At 38.7% G+C, this 25,360-nt stretch overlaps 1 protein-coding gene and 1 long non-coding RNA gene across 4 annotated transcripts in view; one reads left to right on the top strand and one right to left on the bottom strand.

The window, feature by feature from the left end:
• LOC136326152 (uncharacterized) overlaps window positions 1–25,360 on the top strand; it is a 60,591-nt gene that overhangs the window by 34,154 nt on the left and 1,077 nt on the right. Inside the window, exon 2 of the long non-coding RNA XR_010729399.1 lies at window positions 23,844–23,914. This is a non-coding gene — a long non-coding RNA (uncharacterized lncRNA). The remainder of the gene's footprint in view (window positions 1–23,843; window positions 23,915–25,360) is intronic.
• Window positions 1,128–25,195, bottom strand: SLAMF6 (SLAM family member 6). Of its 3 annotated transcripts, XM_066261658.1 has the most exons (9): window positions 25,088–25,195; window positions 14,133–14,450; window positions 9,197–9,460; window positions 8,653–8,760; window positions 8,275–8,313; window positions 7,217–7,265; window positions 7,123–7,151; window positions 4,910–4,986; window positions 1,129–4,538 (listed from the first exon to the last, which is right to left on the bottom strand). In XM_066261658.1, exons 1-9 carry the CDS (start codon window positions 25,185–25,187, stop codon window positions 4,524–4,526), a joined length of 999 nt encoding a protein of 332 aa, XP_066117755.1. In that variant the 5' UTR covers window positions 25,188–25,195; the 3' UTR covers window positions 1,129–4,523. The 3 variants fall into 3 exon arrangements, 1 of the variants encoding a protein (XP_066117755.1); XR_010729397.1 differs by lacking the exon at window positions 7,123–7,151 and having other exon boundaries at window positions 4,910–4,984; window positions 7,199–7,265; XR_010729398.1 differs by lacking the exons at window positions 7,123–7,151; window positions 8,653–8,760 and having other exon boundaries at window positions 1,128–4,538; window positions 4,910–4,984; window positions 7,199–7,265.

Raw genomic sequence — 25,360 nt, 5'->3', positions numbered from 1 at the left:
ATATTTGTACACTGGAAATGATAAAACATTGTTAAAGGAATTAAGGAAAACACAGATTAATGAAAAACACATCCTGTGTTTATGGATTGGAAGAATTACTATTTTAAAAATGTCCATACTAGCCAAAGCAATTTATAGATTTGGTGCAATCTCTATCAATCCTAATAATATTTTTTAATTAAAAAAAGAAAAACTCATTCTAAAATTCATGCAAAATCTTAAAGAACCCTAATGTCCAAAACAACCTTTAAAAAACCAAAATGTTGGAGGACTCACACATCTTGATTTCAAAACTTACTATGCCTGACCAGGTCATTGTGCAGTGGATATAGCATTGACCTGGAATGCTAAGGACCTCAGTTCGAAACCCTGAGGTCACTGGCTTGAGCACAGGCTTGTTCTGGCTTGAGCACAGGTTCACCAGCTTGAGTGAGGGGTCTCCTGCTTGAGTGTGGGATCATAGACCATGACTCCATGGTTGCTGGCTTGAGCCCAAAGTTTGCTGGCTTGAAGCCCAAAGTCACTGGTTCGAGCCCAAGGCGGCTGGTTTGAGCAAGGGTCACTGGCTTGGCTGGAGTCCCCTGGTAAAGGCATATATGAAAAAGCACTCAAGGAACAATTAAAAGTGCCACAACTATGAATTGATGCTTCTCATCTCTCTCCTTTCCTGTCTGTCTGTCTGTCTCTTTATCTCTCTGTTTCTTTGTCTCTTTCTGTCTCTCTAAAAAATCTTACTACAAAGCTACAGTAATTTAAATGGTGTGGTACTGACACACAACAGACCAACTGGAATAGATTAGAGAGCCCAGAAATAAGCCCTTGCATATATAATAAAATGATCTTTGACATAGGTGCCAAGAATATACAGTGGGGAGAGGATATGGTACTGGGAAACTATAGTATATTTACATGAAAAAGAATGAGATTTGGTCCTTGTTTTATACTATACACAAAAATCAATGCAAAATGGATTAAAGACTTAAACATAAAACTTGAAACTATAAAACTTTTAAGAAAACATAAGAGAAAATCTTCTTAACATTGGTCTTGTCAATGATTTATTGGATTTAACAGCAAGATCAAGAGCAAAAAAAGCAGAAAAGGACAAATGGGATTACATTAAACTAAAAAGTTTTTAATAGCAAAGAAAACAATAAAATGAAAAGACAACCTATGGAATGGGGAAAACATTTACAAATCATATATGTGATCAATATCCCAAATATATAAGAAGTTCCCAGAAACTCGATAGCAAAACCCCAAATAACCCAATATTAAAATGGGCAAATAACTCATCCATTCAAAAAGACATTTATTTAAAGAAGGCATGTAAATAGTGAACAAGAATGTGAAAAGATACTCAATATCACTAACCATTAGAATAATGTAAATCAAAACCACAATGAGGCCTGACCAGGCAGTGGCACAGTGGATAGACTGTCGGACCGGGACACGGATGACCCAGGTTCAAAGCCCTGAGATTGCCGGCTTGAGTGTAGGCTTATCTGATTTGAGCAAGGCTCACCAGCTTGAGCCCAAGTTCTCTGGCTTGAGCAAGAGGTCACTCAGTCTGCTGTAGCCCCCAGTCAAGGCACATATGAGAAAGCAATCAATGAACAACTAAGGTGCCGCAACAAAGAATTGATTCTTTGATGCTTCTCATCTCTCTCCCGTCCTGTTTGTCTATCCCTATCTGTCCCTTTCTCTGTGTCTCTCTATCTCTGTCACAAAAACAAAACAAAACCAAAACCAAAAAATATCCCCACAATGAGATATCCCTTTACATCTGTTAGGATGGCTATTAAATGTTGGTGGTGATATGTAGAAAACTGAACTCCTGTGCACTGTTGGTGGGAATATAAATTGGTAAAACTGCTGTGGAAAACAGTATAAAATTTCCTCAAAAATTAAAAATAGAATTTTTATATGATCTAGCAATCCCACTTCTGAATATATATATCCAAAGGAAAAATATTCATGGATGAAGCTGAAGGACATTATACTAAGAATAAGCCAGAAACACTAAAAAACCCCAAATACTACATGATTCTACTTCAATGAGAAATCTAAAATAGTTCAACTTATAGAATTTTTTTTTCCAGACAGGCAGAGAGTCAGAGAGAGGGATAGACAGGGACAGACAGGAACGGAGAGATGAGAAACATCTATCATTAGTTTTTCGTTGTGCATTGTAACATCTTAGTTGTTCATTGATTGCTTTCTCATATGTGCCTTGACTGTGGGCCTTCAGCAGACTGAGTAACCCTTTGCTCAAGCCAGCAACCTTGGGTCCAAGCTGGTGAGCTTTGCTCAAACCAGATGAGCCCGTGCTCAAGCTGGCGACCTCGAGGTCTCAAACCTGGGTCCTTACACATCCCAGTCCAATGCTCTATCCACTGCGCCACCACCCTGTCAGGCTAGTTCAACTTATAGAAGCAGAAAGTGAATGGTGGTTACCAGGGGATAAGTGAGAGGGGAATAAAATAGATGTTTTTCAAAGGGTTTACAATTTTATGCAAGGGGAATAAGTCCCGGAGATCTGTTGTACAGCATAGTGCCTATAGTTAACAATATTGTACTGTATACTTAAACATTGGCTAAGACAATAGATCTTATGTTAATTATTCTTATCGTACACAAAAAATTACAAATCAAAAATATAAAAAGGGTAGAGGGAACTTTTGGAGGTGATGGGTATGTTTACAGTGTTGATTGTAGTCATGGTTTCATGAATGCATACTTACCTCCAAATTTGTCGTTATATGCATTAAACATGCACAGTTTTTGGCATGTCAGTCCTACCTCAAAAAAGTGTTTTTTTTTAAACCATTAAAAACATCTCACACAAAAAATTCAGAATTCTTCCTAAAGGAAGAAGAACATTATTTCTCATATGTGGTAAAAGAATGAAATTTGAGAATTTGAGCAGAGAACAAGTAGGAAATGTAAAGAAGTCAGGGCTCAGACAATATATCCTTTATCTTGTCTTATTTTCTGAGGGTTTGTGAAAAAATTCTGTCACTAGAGGAGAATGTTATTTAATAATAACAATAACAATAGCTGACATTTATTGAGTTCTTTAAAAATTTTTTTTTTTAATTTTATTTATTCATTTTTAGAGAGGAGAGAGAGACACAGAAAGAGAAGGGGGGAGGAGCTGGAAGCATCAACTCCCATATGTGCCTTGACCAGGCAAGCCCAGGGTTTTGAACCGGCGACCTCAGCATTTCCAGGTCGACGCTCCATCCACTGTGCCACCACAGGTCAGGCCTATTGAGTTCTTTTATGAGCTAAGCACTATGCTAAAGGTTTCAGTAGCATTGTCTTATTTAATTCTCACAAAACTTTATTACATATTCATTTATTTATTAAAAATATTTTTAAACACTTGCTATGTGCTAGATACTGTTACCCTGTTCCTGGAGAACTTAAGGTATAGTAGGAGAAACACACATTAAACAAATAAAAATAAATATTTATTGACATGTGATAAATGACATAGAAGGTGTACAGAATAATGGGACACTTCAGATAGAGGAATCCGACAAAGTCTCTTTTAGAAGGTGATATATGTAAGCTGAGATCTAAAGAATAAGGAGGGAATCAGGCCGGCAGAGAAAAGGTTTTAAGGCAGATGTGAATAACTCTAACATAAAGAACTCTTTCCTCTAATAGAGGAGCTGAAAAGACGATCAGGAAAAATAAATAGAGATAGTGGTGAGATAGTGATGATAGCTGAGGTGGGAGATGGGCCAGACCATGACGGGCCATGAAGATGTAGTTTCATTTTGAGTACATGGGGGAATCTTGCAGAGTTTTAAGCAGACAAATGAAAGATCTGATTTATACTAAAAATATTACTCTGGCTGTCATGTGGAGAATGGAATAGAGGGAGATAAGAGCAAAACTTGGGAAGAGTTGTTCAGAGTTTATTGTAGAAGTCCAGGTTAGAGATGATAATGGTTAGATATAGTATGGTGGTTGAAGATTTGCAAAGAAGTGGATAGGTTTAGGATATGTATTTGAAGGTAGAATCCAAAGGACCTAGTCATAGAGAATCTGAAGTCAAAGATAAGTCAGGCTCCTGGTTTGAGTAATAGGGCTAATATATTACCATCCTCCTTTTTTTTCAGTCTAGGTGACCAAAACTTCAAGAGCTTAGGTAGTGTGTCCCAGGAGATATGTTTAGTATATAAATGATTTGAGCTTGGGTCCATCCAACTCCAGAGACAGCACTTGTAACCAACACATTGTACTCTCTCTCAAGTCACAATTCTGCTGCTCTCTAAAGACAGAGAATAAGTGGTTGTCTTCTGAATTACAGTCTCTCTGTCAACCATAACTCCACTTTAAATGTTTGACCTAGGTAAGGAGGTTCAAGTTTGAAGGACTGGAAGCGATAATCTTAGATATTCAAATTCTGTTTCCAGGCAGCAACCAAGCTTTCTTCTCTCCCATGGGATTAGAAGAAAATTTTCATTCTTGAACTCTTTTAAGATTTTTCAGCAACTTAGATGATGTTGTCAAGGACTGTTGCCCTGGAAGAAATGGGTTTACTTTAATGGGAAAAAGAGGAAAATGAAGTAGATTAATAAGGACTAGTGCCCCAGGCTACCCCCCAGGGCTACAGAGGAGAACTGAAGAGCACTAGAAGGCAGATAGGGATATTGATAGTATGATATAAGGCAGAATTGTATTGAAAAACAAGTAGGCTGAAAAAGCAGGTGTGTGTGTTGATCCTAATACGAGATAACTTTGTGGATATGTTTTGGTTATGTCCCGAGAATTTTGGTATCTGCTGGTATTTGTGCATCTGTAAAATGGCTCCTAAACTTTTAGTTTATTTGCGAAATCGTAGGTCTAATGAGAGAGGTATGAATGTAAGAACATACAACAATGATGGGCTTACCTGTTTGGACTGATAAATTGTGGAGTAAATTGTGGAGGAATCATTGTTTTTCATAGGTAGTGGGGTTTCCATTTTCTGTAAGAAGCAATTATACCCATTTGGCTCACAAAGACAAAGAAATACTTATGCATAGTTATATTCCCAGGGAAAGGTAGCATGACAAAAAAGGAATAATGTCAAAGTTCCTCAGGAGGAAGTCCAGGGAGTGTTTAGCAAGAGGAGCTGGAGACCAAACGCCACCAGCTTTCAAATCTATGAAAGTTTAGTAGCATTTTCTGAGCCCCAATTGAAGCACACTCCAGCAAACCAGTGGGTTCAAGAACCAGAGAGAGACTGAAGGGTGATCTTCTTGACCAGTGTTGTGAAGCAAATAAAACATTCTTGTCCTGAACCCAACTCTACAATCTTTGCCTTAGATCTTTACTTGTTAAAACTGGAAGTATTAGGAGTCCCGGGTTAGATTCCCGGCCAGGGCACACAGGAGAAGCGCCCATCTGCTTCTCCATCCCTCCCCCTCTCCTTCCTCTCTGACTCTCTCTTTCCCTCCCACAGCCAAGGCTCCATTGGAGCAAAGTTGGCCCGGGTGCTGAGGATGGCTCCATGGCCTCTGCCTCAGGCGCTAGAATGGCCCTGGTTGCAATAGAGCAATGCCCCAGATAGGTAGAGCATCGCCCCCTGGTGGGCATGCCAGGTGGATCCCTGTCGGGTGCATGAGGGAGTCTGACTGCCTCCTCGTTTCCAACTTCAGAAAAATACAAAACAAAACAAGACAAAACAAAAAACCTGGAAATATTGCCTTCTCCATTTTGTCCCTGTGACTCTAACTGCCTGATTGTCAATTCAAGCAAAGGAAACTGATAGAGTAGGAGAAACATCTAGTATTAAGAGTGGCTCTGCATGAAATAAAAGTATAGCAGTAACAGCAGAAGTCTCCTATGCTCAGAGGTTTTGACATTTATTAATTAAGAAATATTACAGGTATTATCAAGACTTTTGAAACTCTTCAAAATATAATTTTAAACTAAAGAAAATTAAATTTGCAGGTGATTAGTTTCTTGGTTTGTTGAGAGTGATTCATCATGTCTTCAAGTTGAAATTGGAAAGGCAATAGAAATAGCTAAACAAGTAAGAATATCCCTTCATGGTCCCTCTCTTCAAGGACTCTGTTTTGCATCTATGAGGGGCTGTATGATAAAATCCAAGATTTCTAGCTAGATTATTGCTTCCATTAGTTGGAAAATGATGAGTTCTCTGGGCTTTGTTTTCAGATGACATGGAAACTGACCAGTAGAGTGTTCTTCTACCTTGAGAATATTATTCTGAGTGAAATAAGTAAATCAGAAAAAGCTAAGAACTATGTAATTTCACACATAGGTAGGATATAAAATCGAGACTCATGGACATAAACAAAAATGAAGTGGTTACCAAAAGGAAGAGGGTGGGGGATAGGGAAGTAAAGAGAGACACCGTACTTATATACGGTGATGAAAAATGATTTGACTTTGGGTGATGGGCACACAACACAATTAGCAGTTTGAATGCTATAGAGATGTTTACCTGAAACCTTTGTGTTCTTATGGACAAATATCACCCCATGAAACTTAATTTCTAAATAAAAAAATTTTTTAAAAATGAGTCCATATACTAGATGAAAAGGAAACATTCTATTCATGCCCAAGAATGTTTATTAAACACTTTATTTAAAAAAAGAAAAAAAAAGAAATGTGCCTTTTGCAGGTGGTGGGGAGTTGCTGATGCCTGACCAGGGCCATCCGGTTGTGTTGCTAGAGGGCTGGGGAGGATTGAGAACTGCTCATGCCTTTAATATCTTCTACTGCAGAAGAGTTGCAAAGTCTTTTCTCTCTTCTCTTGAAAGACTACTTCTGAGCATCCCTATTTTCCCTATATGCAGGGTGAGAAGCTGCCTGCTACAGAACTTTTTTAAAACTCTCAAATTGAGCATCAAGCTAAGACAGAGGGGAAGAGAGAGAAAGACGTAATTTCCACTTTCAGGCTGCCTGCAATTAAGCTGAAGGGATCAGATTTACTGATGCATTAAGCAGTTAGAGAACAGTGTAAATAAATATATGAGTGAACATGCCATTGGGGCGAGAATGGAGGGGGCTGGAAAAGTCCCATATAGAACTTTACAGCTCCAGTAGCTGCCTTCCCCTCTCTTTAATGACGTTCGTCTTTTTTTGGATTAGTCAGATGATTACAGTGACAAGTTTGTGAATAATGACTGTAAAAATAATGATAATGATAAAGTATAAAGCTGAAAGGACTTACCCTGTTTGGATGAGTGACGTGTTCCCTGGAGAGATTGGATCATACTCTGAGTTCCTCATGGTCTCTGCTGTAAACACAGGGAGGCACAGTCAATGGCAGAAATACTCTGGGTCTGCTGTCCTAGGACCTTGCCTATCCTTTGGGATTTTCTGGCCCCAATGATGTAGTTGTTCAAGGCATTGCCCTTCTTTAGGGTTCATTCATTTTTGACAGTCTTTGGAATTCTGAGTTGAACCAGAAACTTACAGTCATGTGATCTATTTCTAACCTCATCTCTTGGGAGGTACAAGGTCTTGAGGTACCCTAAAATTTCAGGGTCTCCTACGGAATTCACCTGTTAGCAAAGAAGCTCCTAGGACCAAATAATACTGCATACAGAAGAATTGAGAACCTCACTGGCCAGCATAATGTAGTTGGATTATTACATGTACACATTATGAAACTTTTCACAAGACCTTAAAGTGGATTTGATTACATTAAAGATGAGAAACTGTAGGCTCAGAAAATTAAATTGACTTGGCACAAAACTACACAGGAAGTGATCAAATAAGAAACTTAAATGCGTGTCTTCTGACTCCAAATTTCATGCCCTGTTATTTACACATAACATCATATATCTCTTACCCATGAAATGAGACTCAGTTCTAATCTGAGTCCAGAGTCTGAATTCCAGCCTCTCTATCACACCTGCTTTTTTGATTGTTTTTACTGCTCCAAATCCTGGATGAATAGAGTGATGAGGTCATGCAGTTTGTCTTTGGATTTGCTGGGTGATAATAGATAAGCTATGAGCCTTTTCACTGGCACGTGATTTTTCCATTAGCAGAGTGAGGAATGAACCTAATCTCGTTCTAAGAAATTGTGTCAGTGCCTGGTTCACATGCTTGTAAGGGACCTGTAGGTCCAACAGGGGACAACTTTGCAGTGTTCTCCCCGTGCTCCAACTGCTCCATCTGAGTAATGACATTCTGACTCCTTCCTCTGTCATTATCCAGCTCTGTGACCAGTCCCCTTCTTCTTTCATTCTGTTTTTCCTGCCTGCTTTATGATGGGGAGTTAAGAGTCTAGAAGCTCACCAGAATTCTGGGTTTGCTGATTAGAAAACCAAAAGGAACCTGAAAAATAAAATCAGGTAAATTAAAACTTGTGACTGAATTGAGGGAGATCTTCCACCCTTCACTCCCATAGGTGTCTCTCTAGAGGATGTGGGGGCAGGGGACCAGAAAGGAAAAGGCAGGCAGGACCTGAGGCTGGGTCCTATATTTCCCTGGAGGAGACCTTCTCAGGTAACTGGCAGGTGTGTGGTCATACCCCAGGAGTTGTCCTTTTGGACTAGCTGAACCAGTGTCTGCATCCTCCCTCTCTTTACTTATTTTCCAAAAGACAGGTAAAGGGAACCTTAGACTCTAAGTCTCGGAAACCTTGGAGAAGAGACACGTAGGAAGAAAAGAAACCTGTTGCTTTTTTCTTCCAAGCAAATATGACCACAGAAATACAGATCAAAGCAAGGGGTATTATAATCCATTTGATATCCAGGTGTTGATTTTTCTCATTAAAAACACCTGAAAAGAAAAAAAGTTGCACGTAAGACACATTGAGTAAGGTCCACTGTTTTTCTTACAGTCTACATTTAACCTCTTCTAGGCCAACTTTGGGGGCAGGGTGGGTTTATCTATACCCGGAAGCTCCAGGGTTCTGGAAATGATTTCTGAGAGTGGGAGACAGGGCAGGGTAGAGCCTGGTAGAATCATAAGAAAGAAAGAGTTCTGCCTTCTCAAGAACTTTGCTCTTGGACTCTGTGAGTATTAGAGGAGGATTGGGGGTGGGAGGGGTAGAAGGTGAGACCTCTGGGGGTAATGAGAGGCCAGAGGGTGCCTGTCTTCTCCCAGCATTTTTGGCTGCCTCCCGCTGGGATACTGTTTTTAAATCGTGTAGATCATGTGACCATGCCACACCCCTCAGCTGCCCAAGGCTCTTAGACCTGACACAGTTTATTACCTTTGCAGAGACTTGGGACAGACAAAGAGAAAGATAAATTGCTGACAGGATTCTCAGCTATGCAAATGTAGGTCTGTTCACTGGAATTCTTTGGATTCCAAGAGATAGTGAGGTTTGCTTCCTGTAGAGGTGTGTTTCCTATGACCTGCCACCTGAATGATACATGGTCATTTGGATTCTCCACAGAGCAGGTCAGGTGGACCTCACAGGTTCCATTCTCAGAGAGTTGAGTGTGATTAGCAACTTGTAAGTTCCTCAGTCGTCCTGTGTGCAGAGAAAAGACCTGGATTAAGGACAAATAGCTTGGCTCAACTCTCTGTGAAAATATCCCTCCCTTCAATGTTTCTGTATTCTACCTGATGCTCTGCTGTATGTGATGACCTGTATACTCTGTAGATAACTCTGCTTGTATTGCTTAATTGATGGGATCAAGGTCTGGGTGACCAAATGATGAGGGACATCAGTATGAGACAGAGTGGCCAGTGTGAGAAATGAGAAGTGACAGACTGAGGTTGCCACCACCTAGTTGGGTGATTTGGGGCCACTCACTTTACTTTTCTTCACTTTAGTTTATTCCTGGGGTCCTCTCTGGTCCTTATTTTCTACCCCTTGTGTAAAAATGTTTGGAGATTAAGCTGAGGGCCAGCCCTACCTTAGCTAGGTCAGAAATCAGAACCAAACACAAGAGCCCTGTTTCCTCAACAATCAGAAATTCCCTAGCTCGGGTGAAAGATAAAAGCTTAACTTCCTTGGAAAACTGTATTTTCCTAGAAGTCTGGAGGAATCCTCATCCTCATTATATGTGATGCTGGCTCTAATGATGACAAAGCGACCTTGATACGGAATGTTAGCAAAACAGAAAGAGAAATGTTGAGAACCAAAAAATTGAGGAAAAAAGAAGAGAAGAAATTGAGAGAGCAAGCAAGTTATTTTGGGCAGCAAAGAAGTGCAGTGTATTCAGGCATTTGAGAAAACACTCACTGCAGACATTTCTGATAGTAGAGACTAGAAAAACATTGGCTAGTGAGATATTAGTAGATATGGATTGATGGGGACATGGGGACAGTACAGAAAAGATCACTAAACTAGACTTGGCCTGAGGGTTGAAGTAAAGGTGACCTAGTAAAGAACAGAATGATTCCAACTGTCTGATCAGAAGAGACAGAGTAATGTTTTAAGTTTAGTTAACTGAGTAGGACTGGTAGAAGCTATCTTGCCAGAATGGAACTTTTATGTAACAACAAGAGTGTTGAATTTGAAGTCTAGGTTAAAATAATTACTTTGTCATTTATTGGCTACATGATCATGAATACAGTGTTAACTGCTTTAAGCCTCTGTAAAACTGGGCAATAATACTTACTTTTTAGATAATTATGATGATTAAATGAGACAGTGCCTAGAACAGTAATGGCAAATATTTGGCATGGAAGTCACATCTCCCTGAGCCTATGTCCGTTGCTGACCTAAAAAAGCTATCTAATTATCTTTTCCCACTTGATGAATATATAACTGCCTACTTGACATTTCCACTTGGATATACTGCATATTTCTGTCTCAGTGACAACGAACTACTTGGAGTAGCAAACCTGTCATTTGATACTCATTCCTCACATGGGGCACTACTTGTCACAGTGACAATGAACCAGATGACATGCTCAGAGACCAGACGACATGCTCTGAGGGGCTGATGCGAGGCAACAGCCCAGTCAGCAGACTGAAGGACTGAAGCCCCATCCATCCTCAGCCTTACTCAGATATTTCTTAGCCAGTACAAATAATTCAAGGAAACAGACGGCAGAAATTTTCAGAGGGTGAAGTAAAGGACAAGGAACATGCTGACTTCTAATTTCTGTTCTGAGAGCCTAAACAGTTCTGGTTACTGAATCTTATCCTGTTGTTTTGTTGTTTCCAGTAGAACAGAGAGAGGCCCCTGGACTCTCATCCGCTCAGGGCTTTCACTCTAGGGTGCCTTGCTCTCTCTAATTATTGTCTTAACTCTGTATATTTTCATAGCATATTCCAACATATTTCAAACTCAATATCTTCAAAAGAACTTCTGTTTTTCTCTCCAAAACCTGCTTTATCTGTAGCCTCCCTCACCTTAGTGGATAACAACTTCATCCTTCCAGTCAGGCCAATAGCCAAGAATATCCAGAATCCAGCCACTTTTCACTACTTTCCCTGATACCATCCTGGTCTAAGCATAATTCATCTCTTGCTTGGATTGTTGCAATAGCCTCCTAATTGTTCTAGTAATTTTTACCTTTGTCCTTTAAATCTACTTGAGACAGAGCAGCCAAGGGATCTTTAAGCAAGTAAGTAAAATCTTATTACTTCTGTTTAAAACCCTCCTATGGTTCTTTTTCACTGAGGTTTAGAAGCCAAAATCCATACGCTGGCACTCAGAACCTTACATGATATGGCCCCCTATTTTCTTACCAAACCTCATTTCCTGTTACTCTTTCCCTCTCTGCTTTGGTGTTCCCTGAGCATGCCAGGCAGAGGAGAGCGGATGTACTGGATATTCTTCGTTCAGGTATCTTCATGGCTTACTTCCTTACCTCCAACAGGTCTTGGCTCAAGTGTCATCTTCCCAATGAGGCTGATTATGACCACTCTAATTAAAACTGATCGTTGGTCTCTGTCAGCACTCCTGATGCTTCTTATGCTATTCTGATCTCTCTTTTCTTCATAGCATTCATAGCTTTTTAAATACTGTGTCATTTGTTTATACATTACATATATTGTTTATTACCTCCTTCTATTCCCCACCCAAAATGTTAGCTCCATAAAGGCAAGAATTTTGTCTGTTTTGCTCACTGATATATTTCCAGTGCCTGAAACAGTTTCTTATATACCACTCATAGTCAACAAATATTGTTGATTCAATGAACAAACTTCACATGGCTTCAACATCTTTATTAACAACCAACTCTAGGCAGTTACTCCCAATTAATTGATCTTAACCTGTAAGATAAAATATTTGCCATCCCTAGCCTGGTACATAAAGTAATTGGTCAATATTTAAAAAACCTGTATAGTTCACACCTTAAAATGCCTTTGCACTATTGTAAAACATGTTGGTGTAGCTTGCATATCTTTTTGTGCATGTGCCTTTGGCAGGTAAAAATTAACCACTCAGGCAACAATTGTGTATGTGCCTTATAAGAAGAGGGACTTTAAAAAGACCCTGAGAAGGGATGGTCATTGAGTATCAAGAGTGTGGTTGTTGTAGAAGTCATGCTTGGTCTTCTGATTGGTGACAGAAAAACATTGTCTTAACAAATGTGATAAGAGCCTGATATGGGGTCTGTTCTCAGACTTTGCACTGGATGTGTCTTTTCCTCTCCAGGGCCCTAACACTGCCTTGATGATCACAGATTATCCAGAGTGATTTTGCCTGTAGTGGGTTGAATGATGACTCCCCAAAGGTATTCTAATTCCCAGAATCTTATTTGGAAAACAGGTCTTTGCAGATGTAACTATATAAATTAGATGAGATGATCCTGGATTATTTGGGTTTGCCTTAAATTCAATAAGTGTCCTTATAAGAGAAAAGTAGAAAGGTATTTGAAATAGATAGAATAGGATAAAACACAAGGAAGAGGAAGAGATCATGTGACCATGGAGGCAGGGATATAGCCATAGGCCAAGGAAAACCAAGAAACGCCAACATCAACCAGAAGCTGGAAGAAGCAAAGAACAGATTGTCTGTCCTATACAGCTTCCAGTGGGATTGTAACCTTGCTTACACCTTAATTTTAGATTTCTGGCTTTCAGAACTGTGAGAAAATTAAAGTTTTGTGGTTTTAAGCCACCAAGTTTGTGGTATTTTGTTCTGGGAGCCTTAGGAAACTAATACACTGCCTCAGGGTGATTTTGCCCCTTTACTTGGAATTCCTGTTCACAACTTTTCCAGATATCCTTTATTTTCCATGACATTTACTTGTTATATGTCCTATATTTTTGGGAACATGACTGACTAATCTAGCATGGTAAACCTGCCAAATATTCAGGAGATACTAAAGGTAACCATGTAACCTATTTATGGTGACATTTTATTTTAGCAGTGTTTTTTTGGATTGCATGTCTTAACTCAAAGGACTCTGAATTAAATTTTGACACTATGGGTTCTCCAGTAGATAAGACTTAAAAAATCTCAGTGACCTTTAAAGTTGCCAATTTAATGACTGAATCTCCTGTACAACATTCCCGCGACTCATGGTATCACTGATTGCTAGGAAGGTTTTTTTTTTCTGATATTGACTCATAAACTGTGTCATTATAGTTTCCATAATTTTATGTTTAGGACACGAGCTATCTGGGGAAAATATTTTATAATTTAAACAACCTCAATAAAAAAGATATTTCTCTTTTCAGCTCATTCTTATAGAACATTTTCTGCATAGGCCACTGTTCTATACATTGACCACTGGGTCAGGTGAGCCTTTGTGTTAAGGGAGGCATCATTCCTGCTAGTTGTAGGGGAAGCTCTCACACTTACTATCTCTGTGACTGTGACTGTGTGTGTGGGGGTGCTGTAACTGACATTGTGCCTCAAGGGTAAAAATATAACCTACTTCATGGATCTTTTGTGAGAATTACATGACAGATATATGTAATACACTTGGTAACAAAATCGTAAATATTTCACTTCCATTACTGCTACTATGTTTCTAGTTGAAAGGGACCATTTTAAGGCATGAGGGAGAGTGAGGTAATTTTAGGCTGGGAGTCACAGGACTTAGGTTCTATTCTCAATACTGTCACTACCTGGCTGTGTGATGCCACTGAGTTGCTTTACCACTGGCCCCAGTCTGGCTCCAAATGCTATATTCTTTACCACTAGGCTATAGCGCATATTTGCAGTGACATAGAATTGAAATATGTAATATTTTTTAGTCTATACATAATTAAACCCCAGGCTTTGACTCACTGAAGATCTCCAGATTGTAATAAGAAATCTCTGTGGAATCTGCTGTGGTTATCTGGGCGCCGTAACGTCCTTCGTCTGCTATTGTCAGGTTGTTGATCTGCAAAGAGTAGGGCTGGATGACATGCAGTCGATCTTTCCGTTTTGGATCGGTTATTTGGCTTTGTTTTCCCTCTGACTGTATAAAAATGATAGATGTTCCATTATGAAGCCAGGTGATGGACTGGATGTCTTTTCTTTCAGGAAAGTTCAGGGGAAGAGTCACCGACTCCCCCAGCACCGCTTGCAGTACGATTTCTCTGGTTTGTGAAACTGTGTTTCCTGTAAACACACGAGGGAAACTGCTATAATTCCTCCTGTCCCACCATCCCACCTGCACTCTTTCCTGTAACTCTGCTGGTCTGTTAAAGCTCTCTTCTTTAGCCCAGAGATATGATGCAGTGAGCAAACATTAGAAAAACTGTTGAAATGGACTATCAGAACGGCTTTACCCCAACAGTGTGTGGCAATCTTGGCTAATTGGGCAACTGGCCTAAATGATCATCACCCAGTTTACCCTCCCACACTGGCTGGTTACCCAGGGTCATATACCCCATCTGACCTCAGTCTCCGAGTTCCTTCTTTGCACATGAGGTGGAGGGGGACAGGGAACTACATCAACTTCCAGTCACAGACTTCAAAACCACAAGTATTTGTAGATAATGTATAATTAAAGCTCAACATTTACTGATTACTTACTCTGTGTCCAACCTAGTCGGCTTGTGAAATTTAAAGAACTAATAATCAGAATTTACAGTTCTTTTTAAACATTACTTCATTTGGTGCTGACAATTTCTGTGAGATCAGTAGGATGGATGTTATTATCTCCATTTAGAGATAAAGGAACTGAGGCACAGAGTAATTAACTAGTAATTTTCTCAGGGTTGCATAGCTAAAGAATGAGTCAGGATTCAAACTCAACTACTTTTGACTCCAACTATTTTGTGTTCTTTTCATGCTACTAAAAGAGATCTTTTTAATTTTTAAAAGATTTAGTCTAGTACAAAAGAATAACATAAAAGTGATAAATATCATCTCAAAGGAATATATGGTGGCCATATTCTTTTAAGCCTATCTCAGAGCCATTAATGTTTGAGAAAAAAAAAATTGAAATAGTTACAATGACTCTTAAAGAAGATGCTTTCTGAACATCTTTTGCCAAATACTTAGCACTTATTATACCCTTTTGTATCCCTCTGTCTGTCTAACCAATCATGCTTTAATTATTTTTGTATTTCAGCACTCTGACACAAAGTAGTATCTGTTTGAGTGAATCAATCAATAAATAACTATAGCCATAACCTCAACCTTTTTGAGATCTCTTAAGTCTCAGAAGAGATTCTGAGTAGGGGAGGAAATGAGGAAATCTTCCTTGGAATTCTGACATGCAGCTCCTGGGTGAGCTCATGCTTCTACTTTTTCCCCCAAATTGTCATGTGGATGCCAGGCACATGAACATGGCCATCATCAATTCCACCTCCCTACCACATCTTTCCCATCAGCACTTTCACATGATGTTATTTGTCATCTTTACCCTCTTTCTCTCTTGAAACCCATGGGTAAACATCACAAGCAAAATCTTGAGAGGAAAAAAATAAACCAAATCTGGATACAAATAGAACACAATGGTATGATTCTACTTATTTAACGTTAAAATACAGGCAAAACAAATCTATGCTGTTAGAAGTCAAGATGGTGGTTGCCCTCGAAGAGGAGGGAGAAATGGCAAGTAGGAGAGAGCATAACGGGGGAATTCTGGGGTGCTAGTAGTATTTTATTTCATGACCTATGTCAAGAACTATTCATTTATGGCAATTCATTGAGCTGACCCTGAGGATTTGTAAAGTTTTTCCTCTGAAATGTTAAATTTTAGTAAAAGATGATAAAACAACAACAAAAACCAAACCAAAACAAAGTAATGACAATGACTGATATGGATCAAAATATTACGATCATTTTTTTTCTCTTCTACCTAATTTTCTATAACTGTTCCCTGTGTTCACTTTGCTCAAACTATGCTGGCTTAGCCATTCCTTGAGATGGCCAGTGCTGGTATACTTGCAATTCTCTCTGACTGGAATGTGCTTCACTTAGGTATGCAGGTGTCTCACTCTTTCCTGCAAACATTCTCTCTCAGAGAGGCTCTCTGTGGCCACTCTTTTCTAATCACCAGCCCTTACCCCATACACTCAGCTGCCTTTGAATTTGTTTTTCTCCATAATACTTACTTTCAAGTATATTTTATAGTTTATATAATTTTCCCTTCCATTTGAGAGTAAGCTCCATGAAAGCAAGAATTTTTGTTTGTCTTTTCCATTGTTGTGAACACCTATGAACAGTGCTCAGCTCACAGTAGATATTCAGTTCATATTTGTTGAGTGAACAGACACATTTTCATTCCATCCTTTGGGAAGTCTTTGTCCAGGATATTAAGGATCAATTCCATTTTGTAAGGAGTCAGAGCATAACTTGTGGTCCAAGAACTTTCCAAAAACTCTTCTTTCCATACCTAACATATTCCTTTAAGGTTCTTTTGTTTTTATAGATTGCAATTATTCCTTTATTTAACAAGTCATTCATTCTAGTATTTGTGCAATTCTATGCTAATTTAGTGAGGTCAGCTTAGAAATCATGTAATTCAGACCATATTTATTAGATTTATTTTATTTTTAAAATTTCTATTTATTTATTATTTTAGCAACAGAGATGGAGAAAGACAGAAAGAGGGACAGATAGGGACAGACAGACCGGAAGGGAGATGAGAAGCATCAATTCTTTGTTGTGGCTCTATAGTCTCCTTAGTTGTTCATTGATTGCTTTCTCATATGTGCCTTGACTGGGGGGCTCCAACAGAGAGAGTAACCCCTTGCTCAAGCCAGTGACCTTGGGCTCAAGTCAGTGACCTTGGGCTTCAAGCCAGCGACTTTTGGGCTGAAGCCAGTGACCATGGGATTATGTCCATGATCTCACGCTCAAGCCAGCAACCTCATGCTCAAGCTGGCTAGCCCACACTCAAGCTGGATGAGCCTGTGCTTAAGCCGGTGACCTCAGGGTTCCGAACCTGTGTCCTCTGCATCCCAATCCAAAGCTCTATCCACTGCACCACCACCTGGTCAGGCTAGATTTCTTTTTTGTACCAGTTTCTGGGCTGAAGACTGGGAATAAAAATATGAATAAGATGTATCAATTCTCTGGGATCAGCATGTGCTAAAAGAGCCTGACTGATAGCCAGTAGTTATGGTGTAATGAGTTAGGCCTTGACCTAGGATACAGCTTGCCTCTACGTTATCCTCAAAGCATTAATTGTACCTTCTGCACTCAATATCAAGTATTTCTTTCTCTCTGTGATAATTAAAGGATTGTTTTCCTCTCTTTTCCATAATCTTGAGGGTTGGAATTATGTTTATTATCTCTGTATTCTTAGCACTTAGCACAATTTCTTGCTCAATATATGTTGAACTGATAGATATATGTGCTCCACAAAAACACTCATAGAGAGACTGATGGCCAGTGAGAGTTGGAGGTTGTCTGGAAACACTTCACAGAGGAGATAACGTTGTAACAAGAGTTTTGAATAAAAACAAGAGATTCTCCATTTCTTGATTATTTGTCATTCTTCTAAGAATACCCTATTATTTCTTTGCTCTGTTGTTTTATTTGCCTGAAATACACTTCACCTTCCTCAAAAGACAAGCTCCTATTGATCTTTCAAGGATGTGCTTAAATATCTGTTTTCTACTGTTTATATTTGCAAGGGGGCTTGTATTGGTACAAGGTGAGGAGAAAGAAATTTGTGGTAGAAGAATAGGAGAAGGAGGTAGAAGGAAAAGAAGAAGATGGTAGAATAGTTCTCTGTAGGTCTAAGGGGAAAAAGATCTAAGCTATTATACTTAGGGAAAATAAAGGTCAAAAGTTACTGTAAACATTCACAAGCTCTTCTGTGAGACTTTGAGCACAAGGATAGCTGCTTTGGAGTGGGGCACAGATGATGTGGTGTAGCTCACAGGGCACAAGGAGGCCCTTCACTCTGCCAAGAATCAGCATTGATGTTTTGGGAATGTTCTGGGCTAGCAGCCTTGTCATGGATATTGATGGTCTTCGACTAAGCAGGACATTGAAGTTTACTCTAAGTGGCTCTTCTGGCAGCAAATATGGAGGACTAGAACTAGAAGAAGAGATTAAAAGTTGGGAAGGTGCTTCATGACTGCAATTGGAGGCTGCTTAAGTGGAGGATGCTTATAAGCATCCCTTTGGGGACCCTTATAAGTCACTGGGGGACCACTTGGAGCATGGAGGTGGTGCAGAGGTCTTGCCTATTTTCTGGTGAGAATGTCAAGTCAGCAGATACTTGGGGTACATATATTGACATGTTTTATGCATTGAATGTGTTTCTGGGAACATCAATTATGTCTTAGTCAGCTCTTTGTGCTCCCAGAATCTGACCCAGGGAACTTATTGATCACTAAGTAGACTGAGATTATAATGTGAACTGTCTTAAATGATAACTGAATAATTTTTAAAGCTATTAAAAAACATGGAGTATTTTTTGAGAAATGGGAAGATATAAAGAAAACAGTGTTTTTAGAAAAGAGAGGAGAAATGTAGGACTGAGTTCATTTTGAAAAAAAAAAAGATATTGGCAGAAAAATAGACACTCAGACCAATGGAACAGAATAGAAAGTACAAAAATAAAATCACATATATATGTCAAATAATTTTTGATAAAGGGGCCAACAACACACAACACAATGGAGAAAAGAAAGCCTCTTCAACAAATGGTGTTGGGAAAACTGGAAAGCCACATGCAAAAGAATGAAACTCGACTACAGTTTGTCCCCTTGTACTAAAATTAATTCAAAATGGATCAAAGACCTAAATATGAGACCTGAAACAATAAAGTACATAGAAGAAGACATAGGTTCTAAACTCATGGACCTGGGTTTTAAAGAGCATTTTATGAATTTGACTTCAAAGGCAAGGGAAGTGAAGGCAAAAATAAATGAATGGGACTACATCAGCCTAAGAAGTTTTTGCTCAGCAAGAGAAACTGACAACAAATTAAACAGACAGCCAACTAAATGGGAAATGATATTTTCAAACAACAACTCAGATAAGGGCCTAATATCCAAAATATACAAAGAACTTACAAAACTCAACAACAAACAAATAAACAATCCAATAAAAAAATGGGAAGAGGACATGAACAGACACTTCTCCCAGGAAGAAATACAAATGGCCAACAGATATATGAAAAGATGCTCATCTTCACTAGCTATTAGAGAATGCAAATCAAAACTACAATGAGATACCACCTCACACCTGTTAGATTAGCTGTTTTCAACAAGATAGGTAATAGCAAATGTTGGAGAGGCTGTGAAGAAAAAGGAACCCTCATTCACTGTTGGTGGGAATGTAAAGTAGTACAACCATTATGGAAGAAAGTATGGTGGTTCCTCAAAAAACTGCAAATAGAACTACCTTATGACCCAGCAATTCCTCTACTGGGTATATACCCCCAAAACTCAGAAACATTGATACGTAAAGACACATGCAGCCCCATGTTCATTGCAGCACTGTTCACAGTGGCCAAGACACGGAAACAACCAAAAGCCCTTCAATAGAAGACTGGATAAAGATGTGGCACATATACACTATGGAATACTACTCAGCCATAAGAAATGATGACGTCAGATCATTTACAACAAAATGGTGGGATCTTGATAACATTATACGAAGTGAAATAAGTAAATCAGAAAAAACCAAGAACTGCATTATTCCATACGTAGGTGAGACATAAAAACGAGATTATGAGACATTGACAAGAATGTGGTGGTTATGGGGGGAGGGAAGGGAAAGGGGGAGAGGGAGGGGCACAAAAAACTAGATAGAAGGAAACAGAGGACAATCTGACTTTGGGTGATGGGTATGCAACATAATTGATCGACAAGATAACCTGGACATGTTTTCTTTGAACATATGTACCCTGGTTTATTGATGTCACCCTAGTAAAATTAATAAAAAAAAAAGAAAAAAAAAGAAAAGTCAGAGAAACTTTGGGATCTCTAAGCTAGGGAACTGGCTTAGGCCTGTCTGTAGGAAAGAGCGTTATCGTAGGCTTTTTCAGCTAAGCATGAAACAAGTTCAGAAGGTGGGTAGGGCTGATTTCTCATAAGATTTAAAAGAGAAGGGAAGAGAAACATAAGGCAGGGTCTTGAAAATGACAAGTGAAAATGAAAGTCCAACATACTAAAACTTAATACAATAAAAATAGTGCTCAGATGAAAATTTATAGCTGTAAATGCCTATATAAAAATCATTTAAAAAATATCTTGCCTTATGAGGCAGTGGCACAGTGGACAGAGCATTAAAGTGGGATGTAGAAGACCCAGGTTTAAAACCCTGAGGTTGCCAGCTTAAGCATAGGCTCACCAGCTTGAGTGTGGGGTCGCTGGCTTGAGTGTGGAATCATAGACATGCCTACATGGTTGCTGGTTTGAGCCCAAAGGTCGCTGGCTTGAAGCCCAATGTCACCGGTTTGAGCAAGGGGTCACTCACTCTGCCATAGCCCCCCATTTAGGGCACATATGAGAAAGCAATCAATGAACAACTGAGATGCCACAGCAAAGAATTGATACTTCTCATCTCTCTCCCTTCCTGTCTGTCTGTCTCTGTCTGTCCCTCTCTCTGATTGTCTCTGTCTTTGTCAAAAAAACAAAAACAAAAAAACCAACCAAACTCAAATCAATAACTTAACTTTGAATTCTAAGGACCTAAAAAAGAAGAACAAAATAAATCCAAATTTCTAAAGGAAAGAAATACCAAAGATTAGAGCAGAAATAACCAAAATAGAGAATAGAAAACCAGTAGAGAAAATCAACAAAGCCAAATTTGGTTCTTTTGAAAGATGAAGAAATTTGATATACATTTAACTAAGCAGGAAAAAAAACAGAGAACACTAAAATTAGAAATGAGAGAGTGGACATTACTGTAGACCTTATAGAAATATAAAGGGATTATAGATTATTTTAAGAAATCTTATAACTCAGCAACATAAAACCAAAAAGTCCAATAAAAAATGAACAAAAGTCTTGAATAGACATTTCTCTAAAGAAGGTATACATTTAAATGACCAATGAATTAGTGTAAACCACTCAACAATTAGTCATTAGGGCAATGCAAATAAAAAACACAGTGAGATACTTTTACATCTACTGAAATGGTAGAAATAATAATAAAATGTTGGTAAGAATATAAAGAAATTAGAACCCTTTGTACACTGCTGGTGGAAATGTAAACAGCCATTGTAGAAAACTGTTTAGTTTTCTACAAACTAAAATTAAGCATAGAATTATCATTTGATTCAGCAATTTTACTTCTAGATATATACCCCAAATAACTGAAAACAAGTCCTTAAACAAATACTTGTACACAAATTGTCATAGCAGCAGTACTCACAAAAGCAAAAAAATGGAAACAATACAAATATCATTAATAGATGAGTGGATAAATAAAATGTAGTATGTAGATATATACATACAATGGAATGTTGTTCAGCAATAAAAAGGAATTAGTTACTGATATATGATACAACATAAATGATTCCCAAAAACATACTAAGTGAAATAAGTCAGATACAGAAAGAAATATTCAGAATAGGTAAACCCATAGAGACAGAAAGCAGACTAGTATTTTTTTTGGGGGGGGGGAACTGAGGGAGGGAGAAATATGGAGTGATTGTTTAATAGGTGCAGGGTTTCCTTTGGGGTGATGAAATATGTTGGAATGACAACAGTGGTGGTGGCATAATATTATTTATATTCTAAATGGCACTAAATTGTCCACTTTAAAATTATTATTTTGTTCTTTGAATTTTACCTTACCAACAAACAAACAAAAAATTCTGTGTGTAGATAGAAACACAACTGAGGTTAGCTGTGGATCAAATACTGAAAGGTTTGGGAGGCTGGACTTCACAGTGGGGACAACGGGTAGATTCTGAGAGGTGGGAAGACGCAGCTGTCCTTGAGGATAATGATAAAACGTAAAACAACCCTTTGCTTGTGGTGAGCAAGAATAAACATTAGAAAGCATGGATGGTTGGTAAGAAGTGGGTAACACTGCTCAGGGGAAGGAAAGTCTTTGGATTACAATCTCTTAGCAGAAGAGCCTGCAAGTAGTTTTTGTTTGTTTGTTTGTTTGTTTGTTTTTTTTAGTGAGAGGGGAGAAAGAGAGAGACAGAGAGAGGGATGGATAAGGACAGACAGACAGGAAGGGAATGAGATAAGAAGCATCAATTCTTGTTGCAACACCTTAGTTATTCTTTGATTGCTTTTTTCATATGTACAATATCTTGAAGGGGAGAGACGCCAGCAGAGCTAGTGACCCCTTGCTTAAGCCAGTAACCTTGGGCTCAAGCCAATGACCACGGGGTCATGTCTATGATCCCACGCTCAAGCCAGTGACCCCGTGCTCAAGCTGGTGAGCCCGCACTCAAGCAGGTGACCTCGGGGTTTTGAACCTGGGTCCTCTGCATCCTGGTCTGACACTCTATCACCTGGGCCACCACCTGGTCAGGTGATTTGATTCAAAACATCCAACCTTCATTCTCTCTTGAATAACAGAATATCTGGAAGTGCTTCTTGCAAATACATTCAGAAAATTAGTGCCCATTTTACTCTCTCACTAACCCAATATGTCTTAAGTCCCATGAAGTCTAGAGCCTTGCTGCTCAAAGTGTGGTCTGCAAAGTAGCATTGGGGTTACCTAGAATTATGTTATAAATGCAGAATCTTAGCGTCCATCCCAAAATTAGCATTATAATAAAATTCTCTAGTCATTTGTATTTATATTAACTAACATTTGACAAGCTCCCATCTAGAAAGAATAATGGAGAGACAAATGAAGGCATGGTGATACCAGATTCCAACTATGCCGATTAAGATTATTTCTCAACATGGTTTATTTTTCTAGCTAAGTTTTCTAAAAGGATCAAGTTATGGTGTTTGACTCACTCAAGAGAATGTGGTTTGATGTGAGTCATCTTCCTTAATACTTGTTTCCAAGATTGATTTTATTATTCTCACCTTCTTTTACATGTCTGCTTCCTCTCCCCCAAAATCTGTCTGAAATTTTACTGTCCCCACTTTGCTCCATCCCCTTTCCTCCTTGTCACCTAGCATTATACAATATGCTATTTCACTTATTATCTTGTTTATAGTTTCTCTCTCTTGCTAAAATGTTAACTCCATGAGGGCAGAAATTTTTGCCTGCTTTGTTCATGATATATCTCCAGAAACTAGACCAGTGTCAGGCATTCTGAAAGTGCTCAATGAATATTTATGAAATGACTTAATGAATTCATCTTCCCCCTCATTCTCATTGCTAGTTAGTTTTACATAGTGATAGGATTCAAATAATTTAACAGCTGGTTCTCTGCCCTAATGACTGTTTAAGTATAAAAAAATATATAGCAAAAAGTAGTTTATTATTTCATACACTAAAAACTTAAATACAAACAATAAAAGAGGTACACAAAACTAAATTATGTTATAAGAAAGTTTTAAAATATTAATGAAAAAAATTAAATACTTGACAGAAAACAATTAAATTGTTATTTAAGATATTTTCTTATTGCTTCTTGATTAACATCCTCACTTGCAATTTTTTCACCTATAGACGAAAGAACATTACTACGAGCGCTAAGAATACGCTGTTGTGCAGATGAACATTAAAAAAGAGTAAAGAAGGTAAGTTTGTGATTTTCACATTGGGTGACTGCCCAGGTGCCCAGCTTAGAGAAAACCCTGATTACAAGTGCCATTTTAACAATCAGTTTGCCGAACTCAACAAACAATTAGGTATCGGTTCTGCTGAACCGGTGCAAACCGGCTGAATTCCACAACTGGTTTTACATCTATAGTGGCTCTTGCTTCTGTCCTTTTATCTCCTGAGCTGCTGCCCTGTTTTTTCAACTGTCATTATTTTTCAGAACTATTACAAGGGTTTGCCACCTGCTGGCTAATGAAATTTGGGGAAGTTATTTAAATTATAGTTATTCATGTAAAAATGGGGGTAATAATAGCACAGACTCATAAGACTGTTATGAAGTTTATACATATATATAACGCATGTGTAGCATTTGGCCCATTGCCTGGAAAACAGAGTAAACACTCAGTGTATATTAGCTATTTGTATCTCCTCCCCTGGGGTAGTTCTGGCTTAGCTTTCCTGTCTTGTCTCCTGCCCCATATGTCCCTGACCCCTATACTTTGACCCCAATGGACCACTTGTGGTTACCCAAACATGACATATACCTTCATGTTTTACATGTATTGAATGACAGGGAATGAGGAGTAGGCAGAATCAAGCTAATTCCTTTCTCTCTGACATATAAAGTACTATTGGACCACCTAGCCCTTAATTTGGATCAAAGGATGACTTTAAAAAAAAAAAGTAAACAAAAACTAACAGTACTTTTTCTAGTGTTTTTAGGACCTAGAAATTTTGGCTACACTAATTCACTGATTTTCAATATTTTAGATGAGGACAGTGAGGCTCAGGAGGAATAAGTAACGTATCTGATGTTGCACAGCAAGACAGTAGCTAATTGAGCTAAAGGATTTGTTTTCCTAATCTTAGTGCTTCTTATTCCACAGCACGCCGGTGATAAATCCCAAAGAGTTTTGTTTTAGGAAGGCTAATTTCCTACGGCCCAGGAGACAATTCCTTAGATGCAGACACAACTTAAGTTGGTAACTGAAAAATTTAACATTCTTAATTGAGAGGAGGAAGCAGTTTATCAGGCACCACTGTGAACCCCACTCAGACCCCTGGCAGAAAGACAGACAGACAGACACCCATACATAGGTGACTTAGACTGGGCAAGCTGCACAAAACGAAGGAGTCACTCAGGCATTTACCTGGGCCAAGGCAGAAGACAAGTGTGACAAACGGGAACAGCCAGGTCATGCTCTTAGCACTGGAAACTGGTGCTGGAGACTTCACGGCAGCCAAGTTCATTCTGTGGTAATTTGAAGTTCTTTTTACTGAAACTTCCGCTTCCTCTCGGTGGTGTGGTAAGAAGTTCTTTCTGTAACAGTCCTGATTTTCTTAGTATTCTACTTACACTTCTTTTCTGAGCAAAGTATAAAGGTCTTAAGTATGCAATGAGAATTGGAATTTTAACTTTCTAT

This window comes from Saccopteryx bilineata, chromosome 2 (genome assembly GCF_036850765.1).
Source record: "Saccopteryx bilineata isolate mSacBil1 chromosome 2, mSacBil1_pri_phased_curated, whole genome shotgun sequence".
NCBI classification, from domain to species: Eukaryota; Metazoa; Chordata; class Mammalia; order Chiroptera; family Emballonuridae; genus Saccopteryx; species Saccopteryx bilineata.
The sequence above is the reverse complement of the archived record's forward strand: the minus strand, read 5'-3'. Positions and strand labels throughout refer to the sequence as shown.